This window comes from Drosophila sulfurigaster, chromosome 2L, assembly GCF_023558435.1.
Source record: "Drosophila sulfurigaster albostrigata strain 15112-1811.04 chromosome 2L, ASM2355843v2, whole genome shotgun sequence".
Classification (NCBI taxonomy): Eukaryota; Metazoa; Arthropoda; class Insecta; order Diptera; family Drosophilidae; genus Drosophila; species Drosophila sulfurigaster.
In genome coordinates this window covers 29105497-29130885 of record NC_084881.1, presented here as the reverse complement: position 1 = coordinate 29130885, position 25389 = coordinate 29105497, and the positions used below count along the sequence as shown (strand labels likewise).

Genomic DNA, 25389 nt, shown 5'->3' with positions numbered 1-25389 from the left:
ACTCCCTAATATTCCTCGCTACTTTTCAGGTTACCTGACTCCACCTCAACAGGACTGTCGCACCCAGGGTTGCGATGTGGGTTCGTGCGTGCGCCAGGGCTACGATTATGTTTGCCAGCAGGGTAAGTGGTTCAAGTCAATGTCAATATCAATATTAATCGAAGTACGTACCAGGGTATCAGTTGTGCCTTTAGTATTTAAAGTACAGCTAATGCTAATCTTGATCATCGGCGTTTGCTTACAAAGAAAAAGTAATCGTTGATTGATACACAGACACACACACCTCCAAGTACACAAAAATATAAACCCACCCACACAAACACACTCATAGATATACATACATTTTTGATTGGAGTAAACAGTTTTATCGTAATCAGTTAGAGTTATCGTTATCGTTGCCGTTATTTAACTGGAGTTCAGTCAGTAACAATAACTGATTTTGCTGTTATAATTATAATCATAATATATACTTTGGTTTGATTATTTATAGCTAAACATTTACAAATATGAGTTGTTTATAAAACCTTAAAACCAGCTAATTTCACTAATTCAGAAAACATCAACCGAAACCAAAACAAACCACAAAATAATTGGATTTATTTTCAGTGTAGTGTGTGTTTTTTTAATGATGTTGAAAATATTAATAAATTAATTGTAATAATTAATTTAACAACCTATACACATGTTCCAAGTTACCCTAGAGTGTTTAGTTTTTTTGTAATATCAATTCCCCTCGCACAACAACAACACACACACACATTCACACACCCAGAAGATATATACACAGAACTACACACAGTTACAACTCAATGCAAAAATTCCAGAAACAGTTCCAAAGAGAATACACAACACACGTTATGTGTCATGCACTAGTTTAATTTTTTGAGTATTTCGTTCATATGTAGTTTATAAGAGATATTTTTCAATATTCAATTAATCGATAACATTCCACAACGACGCATATGGAAATTTGTGGAATTTTCTGTCGCTATCGCGGTTACCCAATCTGTGCCTAGTATTCATTTAATTAAAACCAAAAAAACAAACAAAAACAACCCCATTTCTCGCCAAAATCAAATCCAAAAACCAAATATTAGTTTTTTAAGTAAATTGTTTCGTTTCAAGTACTAAAAACAGCATATATTCAGGTCATTTTTCAACACTTGCAATCGATATCGTTAGAGAATAGTAATCGTAACGCTATTCAGTATCATTAGGCTTTGAAGCTTGCGTTTATCATTATTTCATGCAGCATTCATTCGAAATCTTAAAGACACATTACTCGTATTGGCTTTGAATAACCCATATATTCGTATAATTTTGGAGTGTTTCACAACACTAGCTAGCTCGGCGGCATACCCATGAAATCAAAATCAACGTATAACGCACAGATCAGTAAACAAATTGGTTCATCTCTAATCTATAGTAATATATCGATTATTTATAATTATTGAAATTGCCGCGATAGCGATATGTAGCCATATAATACTTGAGAAAGGACTGCAACAGCATCTGAATAAGGTGCTTAAAGCGTACAACAAACAACAACACAGCTTATAAAAAATATATATATTAAAAATACAATATACAAAAATAAATAAAAAGACAATTAATCCCTCCAAAAAACACATCCTAACATCGTCGAAATATCCATGATCTCTCCCGTTTATCCCATCCCGTACCCCCGGACCCAACCCCTAAAATAATCCAACGTTGAATTATCCACTATTCTTTTCCCCTGCGCCACTCTGTCGTTTTCCCTTCGCTAACGAAAAGAAAAAGAGTAAAATCTAAAAGAGAAAAACATATTTTTTCTTGAATGAACAAAGTCTCAGATTGGGAACTGTGGACGGGACAATTCTCACACATGGTTCACATATGCTTTTTTGAAATCAATGACTGAATCAAATCAACTAAGTTCTCTCTAGCTTGAAATGATGATATACTACAATACTATAAGTCTCATATGTGTATAGATCAATTACAACAACAACAACAACTACTATAACTACTTTTCAATGCATCTCTAAACTATAACCGAAAAATAAGGCCAACAAATACTATAATAATATTACGCAAATTTTGTAAAAAGTTCCTACCTACACCCCTAGCACACTTTTAGCTCGTCTATTGGTTGAGAATCGCTTCCATACAGATAACAGAAATAATTCGAAATTTTGATAAAACTGAAGTAAAACTGTAACTAAATTTGACTAACACTGCTAAGCCAAAGCGAAAAAGGAAAATTGAATATATATTTTTTGGTAAATTTGACTTTAGTCTTTAAGTTGTATATACAGAAATTTGTATGTGTGATTAATCACATCTGTACATATTATATGCGTATACAAATGCCCAAACTACAACTAACCCTAAACAAAAAGAGTATAAAACCAAACCTGTAAATATTTGAATTTAAATTTAAATTTATACCAAATTTATCAGTTTGTGAATTATAAATAACACCTCAGATAAGCTACTTAAAGTACTATTACTACTACTACTACCAATACACCTCTCAGCTATTTTTTACTCCTAACGTATTCTTCCAAATTATCTATCAGCTAATATATCGCTTTAGTCAAAAAGTTGTACCTAAGAATTTGATCTCTTAACTATCTGCTCCCTCTGTCTCTACCTCTCTCGTATCTTCAATTTTCGAACCTCATTATCATGCCACTCACCCAATCAATCACCAATAACGTGTCTCTCGTGAGGGCAGAGCGCATGTGTTGGATGTCGTGTAATTTTCACCATAACTCAACAAAATACTTATGAACTACGCATTAGACAAAAGAAATCATTGCAACAAAAAAAAAAGAATAATATATTGGTCCTCAGATCAAACCAATTATTTGGGCAACTGAAGCGCAAGTCTCTATCTCTAAAACCCGCAAATAAAAGATACAAAACAAACATACTTAATTGGTAACTCATCAAGGATTGTAACTATTGCTCACTCAAATTTATCTACTCGTACTTATAAGGCTGCTCGCTCGCTCGCCTGATCACCTGATCGTCTGCTCGCTCGCCCGCATACCAATCAATCAAACAAACAATCAACCAACAATGCAATTTAATCTACATACCAATTAAAAAAACCAAGCAGCTTATCTACTCTTTATAAAATAAAACATATAACTATCTATATATATTATATAGAATAGAATCAATTGAAAACAACCTGAAATAATGTGAGATGTTCCCTTCACAGTTCTGCAATTTGATGTTTTGTCCTTGACAATTGCTGCCTTTCCTTATCACTAACTGCACCAATGAAACAACTGCAATATTGTGTTTTTTCTTTTATTCTGATATCTCAAGACCCTTTCTAAACAGATTCGAAAAAGTCCCACTCCCTCTGTACTTGCTATAACCAATCCTGTGCACAAAACCAAAAACTCCAAAATCACTGCAATCCCCACTGACCCACTGACAAATTCTTTGAACACATTTCCTCCCCTCCCACAGCAAAATACCAACCCAAAAACCACACACACAAAGTACTCAAAAACAAAATCAAAACGAACCACAACCAAACACCAAAGCAAACCAATAAAAAAAAACAATCAAACACTGGATTACACTGTTTTAAATATTGTCTCGTTTAAGTTTTTCTATTTTTGTTTTTAGAACAATTTTTAGCTATAAGTTTCTTATCTGAGTCGCTCAACCCCAATCAATATATTATATAAATACACTCCCGCCAATGTGTAGACCACCTCACACCTTTTCCTCCAACCCCCCACAACACACACACCCCCAAACCGATTCATGTTTCTACCCGAAAACTGTTTTCTTTTGCCTGTCAAATTTCCCAAATGAAGCTGACCGAAAAGTATAGAAGTCGTAGACCCATTCTCAGGAGTGTTTTCGAAACAATATATAGGGTGTTACCGAATACCAAGATAGATTGATAGATTGAGTGCACCCAACGATTAACACATAGTATAAAGAAACCAAAAACAACCTGTCTATCTCTCTCTCTCTCTCTCGTTCCTCGCCTGATGCGTCATGCTGTATGCCGTCGTATGATTACGACATGATTATAGACACCGAACAATGCTACTCAGATACGGATTGTCCCAGTGAAAAATCATGCCTGCAAGGACACTGCACCGATCCTTGTACAATGCGCGGCGCATGTGGCACGAATGCACTATGCAAAACTGTACTCCATCGACCCCGTTGCTCCTGTCCCAGCTGTCACATTGGCCGACCCGAGGTCGAGTGTAAGCCGGACCCCAAGTGTGTGCCCGAAGACACAGATGCCAGTACAAAGGAGCAGATACCGTGTACTAGCGATGCCGAATGCCCCGAGACTTTGCAGTGCGGCCAATATGGTCAATGCACAGATCCCTGCAAGAATCCCCTCTTCATCTGTGAGAGCAATAAGAAGTGCGAGACACGACGCCATCAGCCCGTTTGCATTTGCAAGTCTGGCTTCATTGTGAACGAATACGGTGAATTGACCTGTGCTCCAGATAAGCGAGAATGCTATCGCGATGATGACTGTGCCTCCAATATGGCCTGTGCGGATGGCAAGTGCCGTAATCCGTGTATTGTCCCGCTGGGACGAGCGCCCATTTGTGCCGAGAACAAATCGTGTGAGGTTCAGGACCATAAGCCAGTTTGCATTTGCATGCGCGATTGCCAGCCATCGATATCGATTTGTTTGCGTGATGCTGGCTGTCCAGCAGGTTTGGCCTGTCGCAATTATCAATGCGTCGATCCGTGCAAGTTTGCCACATGCGCCCCCAATTCGCCATGCATTGTCGAGGATCACAAGCCGATATGTAAATTCTGCCCAACTGGATTTATAGCCGATGCCAAATATGGATGTCAAAAAGGTAAAACACAAAAGTACTCTCTCTCACAAACAAAAATCTTTGTCAAGTGAAAGTACCTTAATGTCTCTGACTCTCGTTTATCGTAAATCTTTGTTTCCTACTCGCTCTTTCTCTCTCTCTGTCTCTCTCAAACTGCCTGTCTCTATTTACCTCACGCTCTCACCTTTTTTGCTAGTTCTGTTTTAAAGTGTCTGCTCCCCACGCTCAATACACTCACACACAACACCAATAAACACACAAAACACAAGTGACCATGCGAAAATATATTTATCGTGACCTAAGGATATTCTCGTATCCTGTCAATTTCCGCATATATAGTATTGTGTATATGTATATATATAGACGTGAGAATTTAACAAACAAAATAGCGCTTTATCAAGCCTCTCTCTGTCTCTGTTTCTATATCTTCTTGTCTCTATCAATCTATCCGACTCTCAAAATATGATAAACATAATCTACGTACCCCACAATGATATCGTATGAGGAATACTTGTAAGGCCCGTCTAGCTTCAAAATAAAACCACAACCAAAAAGCGCAAAATAACCACAAGCAAAAATAAGAAAAACTCTTATCCAAATTATTGAGTGATCGCAAACCCAGAGACCCTATGTTGGGGCTGCAATATCACAACAACAATAACATATACAGATACAGTTACAGATACAGATACAAAATATACAACAAGCAATTCTTCTGAACATTCACACACGCTCATGCTCACAAATGATTATTAATCAAATGCCTCTTGAATACTCTGAATATTTTAACCCACGATTCTAAATAAAACGGTAATATAGATGTATTCGTAATACTAATGGTATAACCAACAACTACAACTACAACAACAATATAAAAACAATATGTAGCTAACTAATAGTAAAAACCAAAACGTTTCTAATTTGAACTTATATATCTAACAGTAAAATAATAATACTAAATATTTTGATCTGAACAAGTTTTTCCACAATCTCTCTTTCAAATGTACCAGTACGTCAGAAATTTAGATAAAAGCTTCCTCGAATATATATTTTGCAAAACTATTAGGTGCCCCTGTATATACCTCTATAAATATATCAATTTTATCGTGCACATTCCTCCTTTGTTGTAGCTATACACCTATTTACTACATCTTATTAATTTGTAAATATTTTAACGTATTATTTTTTTGTTTTACTACTTTTACTTTTATTCGAAATATGTACAAAAATACTCCACCTAAAAAATAATAAATCAAAAAACATAATCAAAACTAAAACAAGCAGCCAAGCCAGGTGGCAACTGTACCACAAACAACGATTGCAGTGAAGCACATCAATGCGGATCGTCCGGTCAATGCATCGATCCTTGTCAAACAGTTTGTGTCGGTGCCAAGTTGTGTATAACCAAAGCGCACACGATTACAACCTGCATTTGCTCAACAAACTCGACCAACACACCTACCTCTACTTGTATTCCGACACCGACAGAACTGCCCCCAGTTGACGCGACTCAGACCACAACTGACGCCACCGGTATAAAATATACAGAAATGCAATTGGCAAACCAAACTGAAATGAGAACCCGCTATACAGAAATTGAAGCCGAAGATTCATATGAAAGCACAACCGAATCGTTTAAAACTACGAAGCAGCTAAACTTACCCAATACTTCTCCTCTAAAGGAAACAAAATATCAAACGACAACAGAGAAATTTGTTGAAGTATACCCAGAAAGTAGCAGTGACAAGCCAACAACAGTCTCAGACTTCATGATTCCAACTTATGTAACATCAGGACCACCGGACATTCAGGACATTCATACTGAAATAGTTTCTACATTAGGAACTACCTTGACACCGCTCCCTGATGAAAAAATAGATAAATTTAATGCAACCACCCAAAAATCATCTACTTTTGGTACTACAGAAAGTGCTCCAACATCAATGTCAGGATCTCTAAAAACAACTACCTCGATTCCAGTGACTGAAAAAACGACAACTGACGAATCGATCCGAACTACTCAGGAAACTACCTTGACTCCTATTACAACAACTTTAGAAGAAACAACTCAGTCTATTATTTCTTCTGGAAAAACTCATTCCCCTAGTGCTACAGAAAGTTTTCCCTCTGAAAGCACTACAATAAAGCCCATTCCTCAGAAAACCACATCTCAATATATTAGTACAACCGAAAAAACTTCAACGGAAGAAAATACAACACAATCAATTACTACAACCCAAAAACTGACAATTGGCACCACAGAAGCACCAATTGAAAACACTACCATTACAACTACTTTCACTGGTACTACACAAACTTCCCCCTCTGAGGGATCAATTGATGAGACACCAACAACTCAATCTGTTATAACAACAGAAAGATATCCTTCCTTTGGTACTACACAAAGTTATCGTTCTATGGAAACTACTGTAAAATCTATTTCTAATGTAACCACAACCCAATCTGTTGTTACAACTGAAAAATCTTCCTCTGGTACTACAGAAAATCCTTTTTCTGAAACAACTGTGATAACACAAAACCCTGAAGTAGCCACAACTCAATCTTTTGTGCCAACAGAAAGATCTTCCTCTGGAACAACAAAAAGTCAATTCTATGAAGAAACTACTATAAAACCAATTCCTAAGGTACCCACAACTCAATCTATTGATACAACTGAGAGATCCTCTTCTGCTACTACACAAAGTTCATTCTCTGAAGAAACTACAATAAAACAAATCCCTGAGGTACCCACAACTCAATCTATTGTCACAACAGAGAGATCTTCCTCTGGTACTACAGAAAGTCAATTCACTGAAGCAACTACGTTGCAACACATCCCTAAATTACCTACGCCTGAATCTCCTATTACAACAAAAAGTTCTTCCTCCCCTGGTTCTACAGAAAGTCCACTTTCTGAGCGAACAACTATTAAACAAATTGCTGATTTGCCCACAACTCAATCTATTATTACCACAGAAAGATCTTCCTTTGGTACTACAGAAATTTCATTTTCTGAAGGCACTACAATAAAACCAATTCCCAAGGTACCCACAACTCAATCTATTGATACAACTGAGAGATCCTCTTCTCCTACTACACAAAGCTCATTCTCTGAAGAAACTACAATAAGACAAATCCCTGAGGTACCCACAACTCAATCTATTGTCACAACAGAGAGATCTTCCTCTGGTACTACAGAAAGTCAATTCACTGAAGCTACTACATTGCAACACATCCCTAAATTACCTACGACTGAATCTCCTATTACAACAGAAAGTTCTTCCTCCCCTGGTTTTACAGAAAGTTCACTTTCTGAGCGAACAACTCAATCTTTTGTCACAACTGAGCGATCCTCTTCTCCTACTACACAAAGTTCATTCTCTGAAGATACTACAATAAAACAATTCCCTGAGGTACCCACAACTCAATCTATTGTCACAACAGAGAGATCTTCCTCTGGTACTACAGAAAGTCAATTCACTGAAGCAACTACATTGCAACATATCCCTAAGTTACCTACGACTGAATCTCCTATTACAACAGAGAGTTCTTCCTCCCCTGGTTCTACAGAAAGTCCACTTTCCGAGCGAACAACTATTAAACAAATTCCTGATGTACCCACAACTCAATCTTTTGACACAACAGAGAGATCTTCCATTGGTACTACAGAAAGTCAATTCACTGAGGCAACTACTTTGCAACACATCCCTAAGTTACCTACGACTGAATCTCCTTTTACAACAGAAAGTTCTTCCTCCCCTGGTTCTACAGAAAGTTCTGAACGAACAACTATTAAACAAATTCTGATGTACCCACAACTCAATCTTTTGTCACAACAGAGAGATCTTCCTCTGGTATTACAGAAAGTCAATTCACTGAAGCAACTACTTTGCAACACATCCCTAAGTTACCTACGACCGAATCTCCTATTACAACAGAAAGTTCTTCCTCCCCTGGTTCTACAGAAAGTTCTGAACGAACAACTATTAAACAAATTCCTGATGTACCCACAACTCAATCTTTTGTCACAACAGAGAGATCTTCCTCTGGTACTACAGAAAGTCAATTCGCTGAAGCAACTACTTTGCAATACATCCCTAAGTTACCTACGACCGAATCTCCTATTACAACAGAAAGTTCTTCCTCCCCTGGTTCTACAGAAAGTTCTGTACGAACAACTATTAAACAAATTCCTGATGTACCCACAACTCAATCTTTTGTCACAACAGAGAGATCTTCCTCTGGTACTACAGAAAGTCAATTCACTGAAGCAACTACATTGCAACACATCCCTAAGTTACCTACGACTGAATCTCCTTTTACAACAGAAAGTTCTTCCTCCCCTGGTTCTACAGAAAGTTCACTTTCTGAGCGAACAACAATTAAACAAATTCCTGATTTGCCTACAACTCAATCTATTATTACTACAGAAAGATCTTCCATTGGTACTACAGAAATTTCATTTTCTGAAGGCACTACAATCAAACCAATTCCTAGGGTACCCACAACTCAATCTTTTGTCACAACAGAGAAATCTTCCTCTGGTACTACAGAAAGTCAATTCACTGAAGCAACTACTTTGCAACACATCCCTAAGTTACCTACGACTGAATCTCCTATTACAACAGAGAGTTCTTCCTCCCCTGGTTCTACAGAAAGTTCACTTTCTGAGCGAACAACAATTAAACAAATTCCTGATTTGCCTACAACTCAATCTATTATTACTACAGAAAGATCTTCCATTGGTACTACAGAAATTTCATTTTCTGAAGGCACTACAATCAAACCAATTCCTAGGGTACCCACAACTCAATCTTTTGTCACAACAGAGAAATCTTCCTCTGGTACTACAGAAAGTCAATTCACTGAAGCAACTACTTTGCAACACATCCCTAAGTTACCTACGACTGAATCTCCTATTACAACAGAAAGTTCTTCCTCCCCTGGTTCTACAGAAAGTTCTGAACGAACAACTATTAAACAAATTCCTGATGTACCCACAACTCAATCTTTTGTCACAACTGAGAGATCCTCTTCTCCTATTACACAAAGCTCATTCTCTGAAGAAACTACAATAAGACAAATCCCTGAGGTACCCACAACTCAATCTATTGTCACAACAGAGAGATCTTCCTCTGATACTACAGAAAGTCAATTCACTGAAGCAACTACATTGCAACATATCCCTAAGTTACCTACGACTGAATCTCCTATTACAACAGAGAGTTCTTCCTCCCCTGGTTCTACAGAAAGTCCACTTTCCGAGCGAACAACTTATAAACAAATTCCTGATGTACCCACAACTCAATCTTTTGTCACAACTGAAAGATCCTCTTCTCCTACTACACAAAGCTCATTCTCTGAAGAAACTACAATAAGACAAATCCCTGAGGTACCCACAACTCAATCTTTTGTCACAACAGAGAGATCTTCCTCTGGTACTACAGAAAGTCAATTCACTGAAGCAACTACATTGCAACACATCCCTAAGTTACCTACGACTGAATCTCCTATTACAACAGAGAGTTCTTCCTCCCCTGGTTCTACAGAAAGTCCACTTTCCGAGCGAACAACCTATAAACAAATTCCTGATGTACCCACAACTCAATCTTTTGTCACAACTGAAAGATCCTCTTCTCCTACTACACAAAGCTCATTCTCTGAAGAAACTACAATAAGACAAATCCCTGAGGTACCCACAACTCAATCTTTTGTCACAACAGAGAGATCTTCCTCTGGTACTACAGAAAGTCAATTCACTGAAGCAACTACTTTGCAACACATCCCTAAGTTACCTACGACCGAATCTCCTATTACAACAGAAAGTTCTTCCTCCCCTGGTTCTACAGAAAGTTCTGAACGAACAACTATTAAACAAATTCCTGATGTACCCACAACTCAATCTTTTGTCACAACAGAGAGATCTTCCTCTGGTACTTCAGAAAGTCAATTCACTGAAGCAACTACTTTGCAACACATCCCTAAGTTACCTACGACCGAATCTCCTATTACAACAGAAAGTTCTTCCTCCCCTGGTTCTACAGAAAGTTCTGAACGAACAACTATTAAACAAATTCTGATGTACCCACAACTCAATCTTTTGTCACAACAGAGAGATCTTCCTCTGGTACTACAGAAAGTCAATTCACTGAAGCAACTACTTTGCAACACATCCCTAAGTTACCTACGACTGAATCTCCTTTTACAACAGAAAGTTTTTCCTCCCCTGGTTCTACAGAAAGTCCACTTTCTGAGCGAACTACTATTAAACAAATTCCTGATTTGCCTACAACTCAATCTATTATTACTACAGAAAGATCTTCCATTGGTACTACAGAAATTTCATTTTCTGAAGGCACTACAACCAAACCAATTCCTAGGGTACCCACAACTCAATCTTTTGTCACAACAGAGAAATCTTCCTCTGGTACTACAGAAAGTCAATTCACTGAAACAACTACTTTGCAACACATCCCTAAGTTACCTACGACTGAATCTGCTATTACAACAGAAAGTTCTTCCTCCCCTGGTTCTACAGAAAGTTCTGAACGAACAACTATTAAACAAATCCCTGAGGTACCCACACCTCAATCTATTGTCACAACAGAGAGATCTTCCTCTGGTACTTCAGAAAGTCAATTCACTGAAGCAACTACTTTGCAACACATCCCTAAGTTACCTACGACCGAATCTCCTATTACAACAGAAAGTTCTTCCTCCCCTGGTTCTACAGAAAGTTCTGAACGAACAACGACTGAATCTCCTATTACAACAGAAAGTTCTTCCTCCCCTGGTTCTACAGAAAGTTCACTTTCTGAGCGAACAACTATTCAACAAATTCCTGATGTGCCCACAACTCAATCTTTTGACACAACTGAGAGATCCTCTTTTCCTACTACACAAAGTTCATTCTCTGAAGAAACTACAATAAAACAAATCCCTGAGGTACCCACAACTCAATCAATTGCCACAACAGAGAAATCTTCCTCTGATACTACAGAAAGTCAATTCACTGAAGCAACTACATTGCAACACATCCCTAAGTTACCTACGACAGAATCTCCTTTTACAACAGAGAGTTCTTCCTCCCCTGGTTCAACAGAAAGTCCACTTTCTGAGCGAACAACTATTAAACAAATTCCTGATGTACCCACAACTCAATCTTTTGACACAACTGAGAGATCTTCCTCTGGTACTACAGAAAGTCAATTCACTGAAGCAACTACTTTGCAACACATCCCTAAGTTACCTACGACTGAATCTCCTATTACAACAGAAAGTTCTTCCTCCCCTGGTTCTACAGAAAGTTCACTTTCTGAGCAAACTACTATTAAACAAATTCCTGATTTTCCCACAACTCAATCTATTAATACCACAGAAAGATCTTCTTCTGGTACTACAGAAATTTCATTTTCTGAAGGCACTACAATCAAACCAATTCCTAGGGTACCCACAACTCAATCTTTTGTCACAACAGAGAAATCTTCTTCTGGTACTACAGAAAGTCAATTCACTGAAACAACTACTTTGCAACACATCCCTAAGTTACCTACGACTGAATCTGCTATTACAACAGAAAGTTCTTCCTCCCCTGGTTCTACAGAAAGTTCACTTTCTGAGCGAACAACTATTAAACAAATTCCTGATTTTCCTACAACTCAATCTATTATTACTACAGAAAGATATTCCATTGGTACTACAGAAATTCCATTTTCTGAAGGCACTACAATCAAACCAATTCCTAGGGTACCCACAACTCAATCTATTGATACAACAGAAAGATCTTCCTCTGGTACTACAGAAAGTCATTTCACTGAACCAACTACATTGCAACACATCCCTAAGTTACCTACGACTGAATCACCTTTTACAACAGAGCGTTCTTCCTCCCCTGGTTCTACAGAAAGTTCACTTTCTGAGCGAACAACTATTAAACAAATTCCTGATTTTCCTACAACTCAATCTATTATTACTACAGAAAGATATTCCATTGGTACTACACAAAGATCATTCTCTGAAGAAACTACAATAAAACAATTCCCTGAGGTACCCACAACTCAATCTATTGTCACAACAGAGAGATCTTCCTCTGGTACTACAGAAAGTCATTTCACTGAACCAACTACATTGCAACACATCCCTAAGTTACCTACGACTGAATCACCTTTTACAACAGAGCGTTCTTCCTCCCTTGGTTCTACAGAAAGTCCACTTTCTGAACGAACAACTATTAAACAAATTCCTGATGTACCCACAACTCAATCTTTTGTCACAACAGAGAGATCTTCCTCTGGTACTACAGAAAGTCAATTCACTGAAGCAACTACTTTGCAACACATCCCTAAGTTACCTACGACTGAATCTCCTATTACAACTGAAAGTTCTTCCTTCCCTGGTTCTACAGAAACTTCACTTTCTGAGCGAACAACTATTAAACAAATTCCTGATTTGTCCACAACTCAATCTATTATTACCACAGAAAGATCTTCCTTTGGTACTACAGAAATTTCATTTTCTGAAGGCACTACAATAAAATCAATTGCTAGGGTACCCACAACTCAATCTTTTGTCACAACAGAGAGATCTTCCTCTGGTACTACAGAAAGTCAATTCACTGAAGCAACTACCTTGCAACACATCGCTAAGTTACCTACGACTGAATCTCCTATTACAACAGAAAGTTCTTCCTCCCCTGGTTCTACAGAAAGTCCACTTTCTGAGCGAACAACTATTAAACAAATTCCTGATGTACCCACAACTCAATCTTTTGTCACAACTGAAAGATCCTCTTCTCCCACTACACAAAGCTCATTCTCTGAAGAAACTACAATAAGACAAATCCCTGAGGTACCCACAACTCAATCTTTTGTCACAACAGAGAGATCTTCCTCTGGTACTACAGAAAGTCAATTCACTGAAGCATCTACATTGCAACACATCGCTAAGTTACCTACGACTGAATCTCCTATTACAACAGACAGTTCTTCCTCCCCTGGTTCTACAGAAAGTCCACTTTCTGAGCGAACAACTATTAAACAAATTCCTGATGTACCCACAACTCAATCTTTTGTCACAACAGAGAGATCTTCCTCTGGTACTACAGAAAGTCAATTCACTGAAGCAACTACTTTGCAACACATCCCTAAGTTACCTAGGACTGAATCTCCTATTATAACAGAAAGTTCTTCCTCTCTTGGTTCTACAGAAAGTTCTGAGCGAACAACTATTAAACAAATTCCTGATGTACCCACAACTCAATCTTTTGTCACAACTGAGAGATCCCCTTCTCGTACTACACAAAGTTCATTCTCTGAAGAAACTACAATAAAACAAATCCCTGAGGCACCCACAACTCAATCAATTGCCACAACAGAGAGATCTTTCTCTGGTACTACAGAAAGTCAATTCACTGAAGCAACTACATTGCAACACATCCCTAAGTTACCTACGACTGAATCTTCTATTACAACAGAAACTTCTTCCTCCCCTGGTTCTACAGAAAGTCCACTTTCTGAGCGAACAACTATTAAACTAATCCCTGATGTGTCCACTACTCAATCAATTAGTACTTCTGAAAGATTTTTCTCTGGTACTACAGAAAGTTCATTTTCTGAAGGTACTACAGTAAAACTAATCCCTGAGGTACCCACAACTCAATATATTATTACAACGGAAAGTTCTGTATTCCCTGGTACTACAGAAGGTTTGTTTTCCGAAGAACCTTCCAGAAAACCAATTTTTGTTAAAACAACAACTCAACCCATTCGTACAACTGAAAGATCTTCCTTCGATTCTACGGAAAGTTTCCGTCCTGAAGAAACTACCATGGGAGGAATTTCAGAAAGTTCTCCATACACTTCAACATCAGTACCCACGTCTCTTAAAACTTCTAGCTTTCCAACAACTAATGAACCGAAGACTACACCAACTGTGACAATGCTTCCATTTGATACTCAACCGACATCTAACCCTGATCTCACTAGCACAACTTATGCAATAACTAAGCAACCACTTTCGGAATCACCACAAGATGCATCAACTGAACTGATTTCTTCTAAAATTTCGACTCTCGGAACAACATCAGCTCCTAGCACTTCAATGACTCCTTTCTTTTATACATCTATGGGTTATCCTGGTGAGACAACAACCAGTGGGGTTACAATAATACCGACGACTGGACACACATTGATAGAATCAACTACAACTGAGGGTACACTTATTTCAATTGGTTTGCCAAATGTCACTGAAACCATTACAGAAAAGACTATGACAGAATTCTTGCCAATGTGTACTTTAAATGACGATTGCTCGGACGAAGAGTTGTGTGTGAAAGCAAATTGCATTAGACCGTGTGAATATTACGAAAAGCTTTGTAATGTTCAAAATTTCACTGTTTGTCGTACATTGAACCACACCACATTGTGCTATTGTGATAACGCCGCAGATGTAAATAAACCCGGTTGCTCTATAAATGCAGGTAACTAAAGCAGTGAAATGTAAATGTTAAGTCATTATTATCGATCCACGTGTTCTCTATAAATTGAATGAATTGCAAAAAAGAACCACAGGGTTGCGGTGAAAGAAACTCTCTTTTTGGCATCCGTGGCGCCAACTACTTTAATCGCCAAATGCATCTGGCAATATGTAGAAGCCAACTTCAATATGATATATGATGTCTCATTTTGTCCTATCTTCTCTTTCCATCACTTCGTCTCTCTTTTTTTGTGGATCTGTCATCATACCTACACCTTCAACCTATGACCATTACAGACCAGCCTATTGATATGGCTGGCACGTGCATGTCTTTTATTTTATTGTAATGTTCTCCCTCTGTTCTGTTCCTTGCAATGCAACACCCATGTGTACTCTGCATGCCTTCGAAGGCATCACGCGCTTCGAATTTTTCTATATTATTCTTCCCCGTCGTCTTATCAATGGCTCCTCTGCTGTCATTCTGCCTGCACCCACCAAATCCACCACCCACTCTACTACCGTACCGAAACGCCATCACCAAGAACCACCACTTTTTTTGGGAATGTATTCCCAGACTAAATGTGCTCGAATACCAAAGGAGCATTGAGTGAAAAAAGCTCTATCCACGTGTGTTTCTTCATATTAGTTTGCCTGCTTATTTTGCCTGCCTGCCTACTGCAATTACTTGTTTACTTGTACTCGTATTCGTATTCGTTTTCGTGTATAATCATCCAATGTTCTTCTGTACATCATCAACCACCTTGATCATCTTGAATGTCTCTTGAATGTGCTCGATGTGCATGTTATGGCCAGCGCGATCCTTCATTATCTCTGTGTTTTATATTGATATTTCAAATTTGTGTTGATTTTTGTTGTATTTAGTACATATGAATTTATATCTGTACATAATTCCAACTATGTGAACAATATAAAAGTGTTTTGTAAGTTTTATATATTTATATGTCTATATGACTAACCAACTGCATGATCTAGTAAATGGTACTAATTGGTGATTGTATTTTTATATATTTTAAGGATATTTAAAAAAACTGCACTAACCCCAAGATATAGTCGTATCCTAATTGCTTGCTTGCATGTGTATTGGTTGTATTGCGATAACTACAATAGCAACAACAATAATAATAACAATAGTATTTATAGAAATAAATCAACAATACTCTGATATAAGCTTGTTAGCATTAGAAGCATACAGGAAAGCAATCAATATTCTATACTAACAGCATTGAAAAGAACTCAAAGAAAAACTACCTTAAAACAGGATTCTTACACAAATGCAAACAAATTGAATGAATTAAACAAAATATTGCAATGAAAGCAAAACGCTGTTAAAACTTTAAACTAATGCGAACAATTTTCTGCATAACATTATTTCCCCTCCAATTGCAACAAACAGAAATCGGTTGTGCTTCAAGTGATGAATGTCCCTCGCAACAAGCGTGCATCAATGCGCTCTGTGTGGATCCATGTGCTCATGCAAATCCCTGCAGCCGCAGTGAGGATTGTCGCGTGGTTGCCCACTCTCCCAGCTGTTCTCAAGGTGGGTTCTAAAACATATGCAATAATGAAGATCATTCACATGTAAACTGTGCACTTTTAGTATGCGAATGCCAACGTAAATCTGATTGTCGTAGAGGTTTTGAGTGTGACGGATGCAACTGTCGCGACAGTAAGTTAAAGTGAAAATTTTAAAGATAGTCTCGGATAGTAATAATATCAATTACAGGCACTGGTCGCACTCCTGGCTGCGATCACTGTCCACCAGGCGCCAAGTGTGACCCAACAACTGGCGCATGTATCAAAGGTTAGTTCAAGTTTTGAATCAATTTGGGTATACAGTAATCATTCAATTAATCAATCAAGCTGAGCACTAACACACAAGTGTATATATTATGTGTATATAAAATAACCACCCTTTACCCATGTAAATATATCGTCTCTCCCTAGCTAATGTAACAATAACAACTAGTACTACCAAGCCAATCACAGCGAAAACTACAACAACAACAACTACAGCAACATCAACAAACCCTACAACAACCACAACCACAACAAGAACAAGCACAACTTCTTCTAGCACTGAAAAGAGCACAATCATTACTACCGCTACTAACCCCACCACAACCACAGCTAGTACCACGACAATTGAGACTACAACGATTAAGTCGGGACACACGAAAGGTTATCGGGATGGTGAAAATAATATAACCGATACACCGACACCAGGACCAATGATCACAACAACCACAGTGAGCAGCAAAGATTCTGGTATTCGGCGGACTACAACGCCAAAAATGAAAACCACTCGTCTGGATACCTCGAATGAGATCCCAGAGACGACAACGATGAGTAGTACCACAACGTGGCCTACAGAGTTACCCACTCGTCCGGGTACAACCACCGAAATGGATAATATATTCACGATGCAAACCACAAACGGCGGCACCGTCGCAACCACTGCACCACCACCGGCGACAGCAACAGATATCACAATTATTAACCCATGTACAGTAGATACTAACTGTGCTCCTAGCGAACACTGTAAGCTGGGGCGTTGCCAAAAGAAAGGTATACACACACAGTCGGCTGCACACAAAACTTAGCTATGCTGTCACTTTGACTACTTAAAATGTGCATCTTGCTCATAAATTTGTAAATATATAAATATGTATTGTTTAATCCTCGCATACATTAATAAGTACCAAAGTGACAATTATGCATTCGCAAACTTGTAAAATATAATTTATTAAAATTGAATTGACCAAGAAGGCAGCTTCGGATTGCCGAAGGATGAATGTCCCTGCAGATGTATTAAGGAAATATGAAAATTATTCTTAATTATTTTTCCAAAATATTTTACACTTTCATGCTGTTGTCATACTTTCATTGCTTCTGCAAGGGCATACCCTTTATACTATACTAAGAGTCTGTATATAATTATGATCCTCGTAACACAGTCCTCTGCATATAAGCCTTAACATATTTACATTGGCATCATGCGTTACGTTACTTTTAACCAAATAATCGACAAATTAATTTGACTGCTAACTAACCGATTAATTTATAACAAGTAGAACCATCGGGCACATCCAAAACACAAGAGCCTTGTCAATCAAATAACGATTGCATTGAAAGTGAGGCATGCTACATGGGTCTGTGTCAAGATCCCTGCGAATTTGCCAAGGTCTGTGCGCCAAGTGCCAAGTGTACGGCAAAGAGTCATCGACCCATTTGCAGTTGCCCACAAGGACATGAGGGTAATCCAATGGTCAAGTGTGTGCCCACTGATAACGCAAGTAAGCAACTTAACCAGATTAATCAACAAATTCATCAAGTCCATAAAATTTAACTGCAACTAGCAACAAATTTTAATATTTTTTTCAATGTTGTACTATTTCATTTTCTTTAAATAATCGACATATCTTGTATCTATACAGTCGAATGTACTGACAACTCGGATTGTGGAGTGACAGAAGCCTGCATCAATGAGCGTTGTGTACATCCTTGCGATGCACATGATCCATGTGCTCAGAATGCGGTCTGCATCAACACGAATCACGCGGCTGATTGTAGCTGTGCGGATGGTTATCAGGGCAATGGATTTGTTGGCTGTCAGCCAGGTTAGTACATCAATTAATAGAATGCACTTTGTTGCACAGTCTTGTTTTAATTCTTAAATAATCCTCTCTTGCTAATCAACCACAAAATGTTCCCCAAAACAAACTTTCTTTCTCTCTCTCTTCTGTTTTATACACTGTACAAACTCCTCGAACACCTGCCACATCACATGTATAAATCCGACAACAACAAATGAATCTGTATCATACATACTCGTACAACAACAACAACTGCACGATAACCCAAAAAATAGCACGCACCCATGTATGCCAATACAATGAGGATTGTCCACCGAACAAGCTCTGCGATCGTCTCAATCGTCGCTGCATTAATCCTTGCCAAGAGGATTCATGTGGCGAGAATGCCGAATGTGTACCCGTCAATCATGGAATCGATTGTCGCTGCCTGCCGGGCTACCAGGGCAACGCCTATGTCTTGTGCCAACAGTCTCTGGGCTGTCGCTCGGATTCGGAATGTGATGCCAGTCAGGCATGTCTCAATGGCAAGTGCACCTCGCCTTGTCAATGCGGCGCATTTGCCCTTTGCGATGTGATAAATCATCGCGGCATCTGCAAGTGTCCACCTGGATACAACGGAAACCCCGAGGTGGGCTGCAGTCCACCACAGAATCCTTGTGAACCCAATCCTTGTGGTCTTAATGCACTGTGCGAACTGGACAATGGCAATCCCATCTGCTTCTGTCCCAAAGGACTCACTGGCAATCCGTTCAAGAATTGCAGTAAGTGTAACCCTCTAATTCTGCGTCGAAATTCGATATTAATACTCAATCATTTGCAGTACCTGAGGGCGATGAATGTACACCAAATCCATGCGGACCCAACTCTGGCTGTCGTCGCGTAAATGGCGCTCCTGTTTGCTTCTGCTTACCGGAGTACGAGGGTCAACCACCGCTTATTGCCTGTGAGCTGCCCTCAAATCCCTGCGATCCTTCTCCATGCGGTCCAAACACTCAGTGCTCCGTGCTGAGTAATGGATTCTCCAAGTGTACGTGCTTGCCTGGATATGTGGAGAGCCCCAATACCATACGTGGCTGTGTTGAGCCTATCAACCCGTGCGAACCCAATCCTTGTGGCACTGGTGCCATTTGTGATTCTTCGCGTCAACCGGTCTGCTATTGTCCAGACAATAAAGTCGGCAATCCTTTCAGAAGTTGTGACAAGCCAACGGAACATACGGTTGAGTTATGCCAGCCTGGACCTTGTGGACGTAATGCCGACTGCTATGTAGCCGAAAACCGAGAGGAGTGCTACTGCCGCCCTGGTTATGTGGGCGATGCTTATCAAGGCTGTCGCGAACCCAGCCGTACCGTTTGTGATCCCAATCCATGTGGACCCAACGCCAACTGCGTCGTCGCTGGCGATGGTCAAACTGCTTGTGTTTGTCCCGAAGGTTTATCTGGAGATCCAACGTCGCTTACTGGCTGCCATGGCTACGAGTGTCAAGTGGATGCCGATTGTCCACAAAGTAAGGCTTGCATGGGCTTCCGTTGCTACGATCCATGCCCTGGAGCTTGCGGTCATGGTGCCAACTGTCGCGTGGAGCAACATCATCCAGTTTGCTCTTGCAATGCCGGACTAACTGGTAACCCTGGTATACGCTGCTTTGCCTTGGATCAACCTAAGGCCAATCCTTGTGTGCCCAGTCCATGTGGCTTGAATAGTGAATGCAAGTTGCTCAACAATCGTGCTGTCTGCTCCTGTTTGCCTGGCTATCTGGGTGATCCACAGTCTGGCTGCCAGCCCGAATGCGATATCAACTCTGACTGTGGCGACCCACTCTCCTGCATCAATCACAAGTGCGTTGATCCGTGTGCCGGTACCATCTGTGGCATTAATGCCATCTGTAATGTGCGCCAGCATACGCCAGTCTGCCACTGTCTCGATGGCTTCGCTGGTGATGCCTTCCTCCAGTGTGTACCCATTGGCATATTGAAGAATGTTTCGCGTGATCCTTGCGCTCCCTCACCTTGTGGACCCCACGATGTGTGCTCCGTCTTTGGTGACGGGGTCGCTCTCTGCGATCCCTGCTTTGGTCCGGATGCTCAACAGAATCCCCGCTGCCGACCGGAGTGCGTTGCTAACTCAGACTGTCCCTTCGATCGCGCCTGTTTGGGTCAACGTTGTTTGGATCCCTGCCCCGGTTCGTGTGGCCGTAATGCCGTCTGCCGCGTCTACGAGCATAATCCAGTTTGTGCTTGTCCTCAAGGACTTTATGGTAACCCATATGAACAATGCTCACCGCCCTCACCCATTGTTCCGACGCCTTCGCCCAGCTGTGCTAAGCTGCAGTGCGGTCCCAATGCCGAGTGCAAGCGTCAAAGTGGCGGCTTAGCCTGCGTTTGTCGCAAGGGTTACTTTGGTAATGCCTACCTCGGCTGTCGCCCCGAGTGCGTCCTCAACAGCGACTGTACCGCAGACAAATCTTGTGTAAACTCCAAGTGCGTGGACGCTTGTGTGGGTATTTGTGGCATTAATGCCCTCTGTCGTGTTGTGAATCATGCGCCAGTGTGTGTCTGTGCCGAGGGTTACAGTGGTGATGCCTTCTTGGCCTGTAATCCATATTACCTGCCACCACCAACGCCATCGAAAAATCCCTGCGAACCGTCGCCTTGCGGTCCCAACTCACGTTGCTTGGCCTCAGCCGATGGTTATGCCGCCTGCTCCTGTCTACCCAACTTCAAGGGCGCACCACCCGTCTGCCAACCCGAGTGCGTGGTTAGTTCTGAGTGTGCTCCAAGCCAGGCTTGCATCAACAATCGCTGTGCAGATCCCTGCCCAGATACCTGTGGCATTGGTGCCCGTTGCGAGGTGCTTAATCACAATCCAATCTGCTCTTGCGAACCCAATCATGAGGGTGATCCATTTGTCGCTTGCTCACGCATACCCGATCTGCCGCCAGATGGCAAGACCCCAGGCAATCCCTGCGTACCTTCGCCTTGCGGACCCAACTCAATCTGCCAGATCAAACAAAACCGACCCGTCTGCTCTTGCGTTGCTAACTACATCGGAAGCCCTCCCTACTGTCGTCCAGAGTGTACGCTCAGTAGCGAGTGTCCCGCTGACAAAGCGTGCATACACGAGAAGTGTCAGAACCCATGCGCCAATGCATGTGGACACAATGCTCGCTGCACAGTTGTGGCCCATTCGGCGCACTGTAGTTGCGATCAAGGCTTCGAGGGAGACGCCTTCGTCGGCTGCTCCAAAGTCATCAAAGACAGTGAGTTTTTAACCATTTTTTTTTAAATTGAATATGCCATATTTAAGTTGCTTTTAAATCCACAGAACCCAGTGATCAACGCAATCCTTGCTATCCCAATCCATGCGCGGAGAATGCGGTCTGCACACCACACAATGATGCCGCCCGTTGCAGCTGTATTGAGCCTTACTTTGGAGATCCGTATAGCACTGGCTGTCGTCCTGAATGTATCTACAATTCCGAGTGTCCTTCGTCTTTGGCATGCATTAAGCAGCATTGTCGCAATCCTTGCACGGGTGCTTGTGGCGCAAATGCCGAGTGTGCAGTCGTCAATCATTTGCCCACCTGCAGTTGTACTCGTGGATTCGAAGGTGATCCCTTCGTGGGCTGCAAACGCACTCCGATTGGACCAATTAGTGTGTGTGAACCGAATCCATGTGGACCGAACAGCATATGCCGAACAGTCGAGGGACATCCGACGTGCAGCTGCAAGGTTGGCTACTTCGGTGCTCCGCCCACATGCCGACCGGAGTGTGTGGTTAGCGCAGAATGTGCCCAAAATTTGGCTTGTATCAATCAAAAGTGCGCTGATCCTTGCAGTGGCACGTGCGGCTTCAATGCCAAGTGTCAAGTGAACAACCACAACCCCATTTGCACCTGTCCCAAGAATTATGTCGGCGATCCATTCGAGCAATGTGTACCAAAACGTAAGTTTTAAAGTATTCACTACTCGCTTCGTTGTCTTAGTTTTAATATTTTTTTATTGATTAGCTGAACCACGTCCTGCGGTAAATCCCTGCCTGCCCAACCCTTGTGGACCTAATGCCAAATGCCGCGATGTGAATAATCGTGCAGAATGCTCTTGCTTGGCTGGCATGTTTGGTGCTCCGCCAAACTGCCGACCCGAGTGCGTCATTCATCAGGATTGTCCTTCAAATCGGGCATGCATACGCCAACGTTGCGAGGATCCTTGTGTCGGTACTTGTGGTTTCAACGCCCTCTGCACCACACAAAACCATCAGCCTAAGTGTAGCTGTCTCGAGAACTATCAGGGTGATCCCTATACTGGTTGCAATATGATTGAAAGTGAGTACCCGTCTTTGATTAATTGCTATCCCCTTATTGGCGTTCGATCACAACATTGTGATTACCTTCAAAACGCCCACAATGCCTCCTTAATGTTGTATGTTCTTTTCAGTGGTGTTAGAAGGGTTTTAGTTTTAAGGGGTCTATGGTCTACTCATTTCATGCATGTTCTTTGTATTATGTACATATTCAAACATTATTCTTTCATCCACTTAAATACCCTGTGCCCGGACTAAAGTGACTTAAATGGACGCAGACAAAAGTTCAAATAGAAATCTGCTTTTAAAAACCTATACATGAGACTGACTAAATTAAGAAGAAGACTTAGCAATGTCAATTCAAAAAAACTGTCACCAACAAAAGACTGATAAACTGACCAAAAACATATGATAAACTAAATCACTGACCGTCTTAGGTACACGGTAACTAAAGTCGGTTATTCCCGACTATATCGCATTGCCTGATAATTATATGTAAATCTATGTATATGCCTAGTTTATAAGCCTATCTTGTATTTCCTTATTTTGTATTTATTCACATCTTGTTCGTCATCTGATGCTTGCTATTTCCATTTGCCTATACCACAAACAGTTGTGGTACCCGATTTGCCCACTGATCCATGCTATCCATCGCCATGTGGTGCGAATGCCATTTGCCGCGAACGCAACGGTGCTGGCTCATGCAGCTGCATCCAAAACTACTTTGGAGATCCGTACATTAATTGTCGCCCCGAATGCGTACAAAATAGTGATTGCCCCACAAGCAAGGCCTGCATCAATATGAAGTGCCAAGATCCCTGTGCTAATGCCTGTGGTTTTAATGCCATCTGTCGAGTTGCGCACCACCAACCCGTTTGTAGTTGTGAATCCGGTTTCACAGGGAATCCACTTCGCGCTTGCGTGGAGAAACCCTCAAGTATGATGGACCCCTTTTTCTATACAGATCCTCAGTTAATACCTATACGACCTTTCATAGATATGTATCTACCAATTCCGAAAGACCCATGCAGACCCTCACCCTGTGGCCTCTTTAGCACGTGTCACGTTATTGGAGATCGTCCCGTTTGTGCTTGCTTGCCAGATTACATGGGCAGTCCGCCCAATTGCAAGCCCGAGTGTGTAATTAGTGCAGAATGTCCATCAAACAGGGCCTGCATCAATCAGAGATGTTCCGATCCATGCCCTGGCACTTGTGGTTACAATGCGCGCTGTCGCACCACCAACCACTCGCCTATATGCAGCTGTTATGATGGTTACACCGGTGATCCATTCCATCAGTGTCTGCCCGAAAGAAGTAGGTTCCTCCTTAAGATCTTTGCCAGGCAGCTCGAATTACAATTTGTCATCCTTATAGAGCCAATCGTGGTACCCGACCCCATAATACCAGTTAATCCTTGCATCCCATCGCCCTGTGGCCCCAACTCGCAATGCCAAGCGTCCAGCCAGGGCGCTGTCTGCGCATGCATCAACAACTATGTTGGACGTCCGCCTGCTTGTCGTCCCGAGTGCAGCATCAACTCCGAGTGTCCGGCGCGCATGGCTTGTATGAATGCTCGCTGTGCTGATCCCTGCATTGGATCCTGTGGCAATAATGCCATATGTCATGTCAGCTCTCATGCACCGGTGTGCATGTGTCAGCCCGGCTTTACAGGCGATCCCTTTACCGGCTGTTATCAGATCCTGGAAAGTACGTTTACTCGCGTTGTGTCCTCAAAGAATTATTACTCAAATCCCCGTGTTTCGTTCTCTATTAAACTCGTAGCACCTATTGAGACCACTCAACCTTGTCGACCTAGTCCTTGTGGCTTAAATGCTATTTGCGAGGAACGTAATCGTGCCGCTGCTTGCAAGTGCGTGCCTGAATACTTTGGAGATCCTTATGTAGAATGCCGACCCGAGTGCGTCATCAACTCAGACTGTGCTAAATCTCGCGCCTGCGTGAACCAGAAATGCGTTGATCCTTGTCCAGGCATGTGTGGCCACAGCGCCCAATGTGCCGTCTTCAATCATGCGCCCAACTGCGAATGCCTGCCAGGCTACACTGGAAATCCCATCGCTGGTTGTCATCTTATTCCTGAAACTCCGCGATGTAAGACTCTAGGGATTTTTCTCCACCACAAACAAAATTCTCATATTAATAGCACACTCTT

General features: G+C 41.0%; 1 protein-coding gene across 1 annotated transcript in view; it reads left to right on the top strand.

The window, feature by feature from the left end:
• The window catches only part of LOC133835161 (uncharacterized), a 129681-nt gene that overhangs the window by 58624 nt on the left and 45668 nt on the right, over positions 1 to 25389 (top strand). Inside the window, 16 exon segments of the mRNA XM_062265063.1 lie at positions 30 to 122; positions 4053 to 4850; positions 16717 to 16860; positions 16921 to 16989; positions 17047 to 17124; positions 17268 to 17888; positions 18395 to 18616; positions 18758 to 18940; positions 19192 to 19677; positions 19737 to 22175; positions 22241 to 22861; positions 22926 to 23240; positions 23832 to 24155; positions 24216 to 24533; positions 24594 to 24926; positions 25002 to 25328. Of these exon segments, the coding sequence (XP_062121047.1) occupies positions 30 to 122; positions 4053 to 4850; positions 16717 to 16860; positions 16921 to 16989; positions 17047 to 17124; positions 17268 to 17888; positions 18395 to 18616; positions 18758 to 18940; positions 19192 to 19677; positions 19737 to 22175; positions 22241 to 22861; positions 22926 to 23240; positions 23832 to 24155; positions 24216 to 24533; positions 24594 to 24926; positions 25002 to 25328 (7371 nt within the window).